Below are 3,696 nucleotides of genomic sequence, written 5' to 3' on the forward strand. Positions count from 1 at the left end.
TCATATATTCCCGGAGACTGGTAACCAATTGCTTTTCTTGGGTATTTCATCAGATGACTTAATTTTGCCTCTTACTTCCCAAAGACAGGTAATCAATCAGTGCTGCAGTGAAAGATCATGTTTCCTAATTCTTCATAAGTACCCTCAGCCACAATTCTGTTTGGTACAGTTAGATTTCCCATTCTTCTTTTGTGTGAGGTAGGGATGATGGAAGTACAGACATGTGAATTTTGAGCATCCACCAACAAAAGGAGAGAGAAATTAAGGGAAAAGATTGAGACACAGGATGGTACATAATAAGGTGGCAATACATCCTTAAGAATAAATAGGCAGACACAATGAATGGAAAGATAGAACCAAGGAGTAACTTCTGTAAATACAATACAGTATAGTGAGATAAAAGTATTAGCAATCTATTTTAGGTGAAAAGATAAATGAAATAAGATGACAAAATTAATTCACTTAAACTGATGTTTCCTGGGTATTGTTCATCTCTTGAGTGAATATGCTAAGCCAGATTTAACAACTGAAGTAAGTAAAACATCTTCCTACTTAATAATCAGCCAGCTACACTCTGCTAATGTGATGCTGTGGTCCCGATGCTCTGATCTCATTCAGCACTCAGGGAAAAATGTTATTTGCTTGTCTTCTTACAAGAGCCAAACTAATGTGTTAATGATAGTCATCTAGCAAACTAGTGGCACTTCTGATAACATAGATGCATATGAAGTTATTTGCTGCAAGGCATACCCTACCAGCATATTGAGTTGTGGTTAATATAATTACCTTTTGGTGAATACATTTCTTTTTTTTATGGTAATATAGTATAGTAAAATATATTTATGTTCATGCACTCAAATTTAAGGTGAACAAAGTCATTTTCTATCATGTGTTGACCTCATGCCATCCCTCTAAAGGTCACACTTCACCTCTGCTGTTCTACAGCTGCTTTGATGCAAGATTGAGGCAAAATAATGTTATATAAAACACCTAATTGGTCACGGGTATAAACACAGAGTTTGGTGATAAAATACCATTTTCCCCTCATTCCCGATCTTTTATATCATGCATACCACAAAGGTCTATAACACAATTATTCATAAGTGAATATTTACCAGCAACTCAGTTTTTTTCAATTCACTGTCATATATTATGAGAATATACTGAAAATATACAGTAAATATATTAATGAGCAATGAATAAAAAAAATTTAGGTAAAAGACTGAGCCAGACAGAGGAGACACAGAGCAAGATTTCTGGTGCAGTGAAATCTGAGGTGTGATTGTGTCCACACTTTTTGAACTGTCCTCAACAGTTTTTTTTTTTTTTTTTCCCTTAAAGAAGCCTAGCTGGGGATACTGACTGTGGGTCCTTCCTCCACCCTCACCTTCATCTATTATATCAAGACACTCCCTTTCCCTTACTACAGGAACAGTATAGCTGTGCTTTCAAAACTGTTATAATGTGTAAACTAAGTAATCTCAGTACAGACAAATACCATTACCATCATGACAAAATCTATTTCTTGTGCAAACCAAGGTTGGGAACCAAACTCATGGAATGGATGCCATCCACTGGAATAAAATTTCAGACTTGAGTCTCCATATCAGGAACACACACACACACACACACATACACACACACACAAGAGGCAATGTATTTCCTTGCCTTAAGCTAGATCTCTACCTGAATTAACAGATCATCATTTCAGTAAAATAAAATTGTTACTTTCAATTTCACTTATATTACTTCTATTTTCTATTTCCTTCATGGTAGCACTTTTTTACATATCTGGCAAGGAGGAGAGGAGAGGAACAAGTATGTATGAGAGGAAACAGGAAGACTGAGGTGGGGACCCAAAGTCCTCTGATCAGCTAAATTTCTTTTCCGAGGAAATGGAACACAATGCAGCCAAAACAGACCTGCACCACATACACACATGTCCCACATGCAAAAAGACATAAAAAATATAAAAGTAAATAAATAATTAAAACAAAATTTTATATATATATATATATATATATATATATATATATATATATATATATATATATATATATATATATATATATATATATATATATATATATATATATATATTCAGCATAACATAAGAATCAAATATGCAAATTCTTAGATGACTGAGACAACTAGCTTCCTCTGATCCATACATGCCCCAGACTGCACAAGTTGTTCCCAAACCAGTCGTTGTCATCACCTGGGTGGCAACAGAGGTAACATTTGCCTCAGTAGTCGCTCTGGAAACAAACATGTGCCACAAAAAAATACCAAAATATTTCAATACTCTTAAATTGACATTACACAAATTCAATATAAATTACAAATTAGGAAAATAAAAATGTTAACTTCTTAAAAAAAAAAAAAAAAATAGTTATATTATCTGACAACAATTAACTTTAGCTCTCAAAAATCTAACATTGCACAACATTTGCACCACTTGTAACACTTAACAACAGACAGCAAGGCTTTGGTGGGCTCAAACAAACACGTAAGGCCAGATGAATCAGTTCAGTCCTCCTCCACACTCATCTAGTTAACATCATACTAACCCAAATTGTATCACTAAATGCAGCTTCCATAACACCTAATTTGTAAATAAAATGGTGAGCATGTACACACAGTGAAAGTTTGAATACCAAGAGCATAAGTAAATTTTCAAATACATATAACAATTGTATATATAAAAAAAAAAAAAAGTGTATTCAAATAATAACCTAAGTATTTTAGGCAGGGTTTTTGGCAATATTGACTAGATACTCTTCAATTTTACATACATGATCATACTGGCCAATGACTGCCCTGCCAGACCTCAACCTGCAAAGGGATTGTATTAGCAATGATGCAAAAGCTCAACTGAAAAAACAAATGCCATCATCTCACAAAAATAACATAATAAAATACAAAAAGCAATAAAATATTTACAACTGAGACAGAAGTGCCAAATACAACAGTACTCTGCAATGCCTCATCACAGAAGCATCTTGGTGTTCATGAAAACTTCAACAGTTCTTTAACAACTATAAAGGCTGGCAAGGATGGCAGGGCATGGGAGAAAATTTTGTTAACTTACAAATTTCTTAGTAGACTCTAAATGGATGAATGTTATTCTCTGATAGTTATGGTACAAAGGACTTCATCATGTAACATCTCTGTGAGCTGCAGCATGGCAAGCCACTGTGTTACTCCACACATATCTGGTCAATGTTGAGGCGACCCTCAGCCTTGGCCTTCATGTACGCAGCAAAGGCAGCTTTCTCCTTTTTCTCCTTCTTCTTGTTACGTACTTCATAGTCCAGCCTGTGCAAACAATATTTTAAGATGCTGCCCATTGTAAAGCTACATTGTAATCAAAAGTATTCTTTCACAGAAAAAGAAAAGGAAATATTTTCATTGAGTGAAATGACATCAAGTGAAATGACAGCAATAAATAATTATAGAAGTATGGTAACATATCCCAATAATTCAAAATCTAACAGTTTGCATTAATGTGAATAATTAATGAAATTTCAAGGAAATGGATTGATTTTACAGAAGGACAGGTTGCCTATTACTGAAGCCATTAGATTATGAATGAACAAAGAAAATATATAGAATTGGTTTGCTTATATTTTTGTCTGCTTCCTTTTAAGCAGCACAGGGGAGGGTGAAGGATGCCAGGTAGTGCAAGGTGTTGTA

At 34.3% G+C, this 3,696-nt stretch overlaps 1 protein-coding gene across 2 annotated transcripts in view; it reads right to left on the minus strand.

Annotated features, from left to right (window-relative positions):
- Window positions 1–2,296: 2,296 nt before the first annotated feature.
- LOC135110224 (ethanolamine-phosphate cytidylyltransferase-like) overlaps window positions 2,297–3,696 on the minus strand; it is a 12,934-nt gene continuing 11,534 nt past the window's right edge. The window contains exons 9-10 of one of the 2 annotated variants that reach the window (XR_010273158.1): window positions 3,092–3,318; window positions 2,697–2,835 (exon numbers count right to left, since the gene is read on the minus strand). Coding sequence is in view for 1 of the 2 variants with exons in the window: in XM_064022306.1 (XP_063878376.1) it covers window positions 3,201–3,318 (118 nt within the window). In the remaining variant the exon portion in view is untranslated. Of the gene's footprint in view, window positions 3,319–3,696 lie in introns of both variants that reach the window. The other variant, XM_064022306.1, reaches the window with a different exon arrangement.

The sequence above is a fragment of the Scylla paramamosain genome, chromosome 20 (assembly GCF_035594125.1).
Source record: "Scylla paramamosain isolate STU-SP2022 chromosome 20, ASM3559412v1, whole genome shotgun sequence".
Taxonomy (NCBI): domain Eukaryota; kingdom Metazoa; phylum Arthropoda; class Malacostraca; order Decapoda; family Portunidae; genus Scylla; species Scylla paramamosain.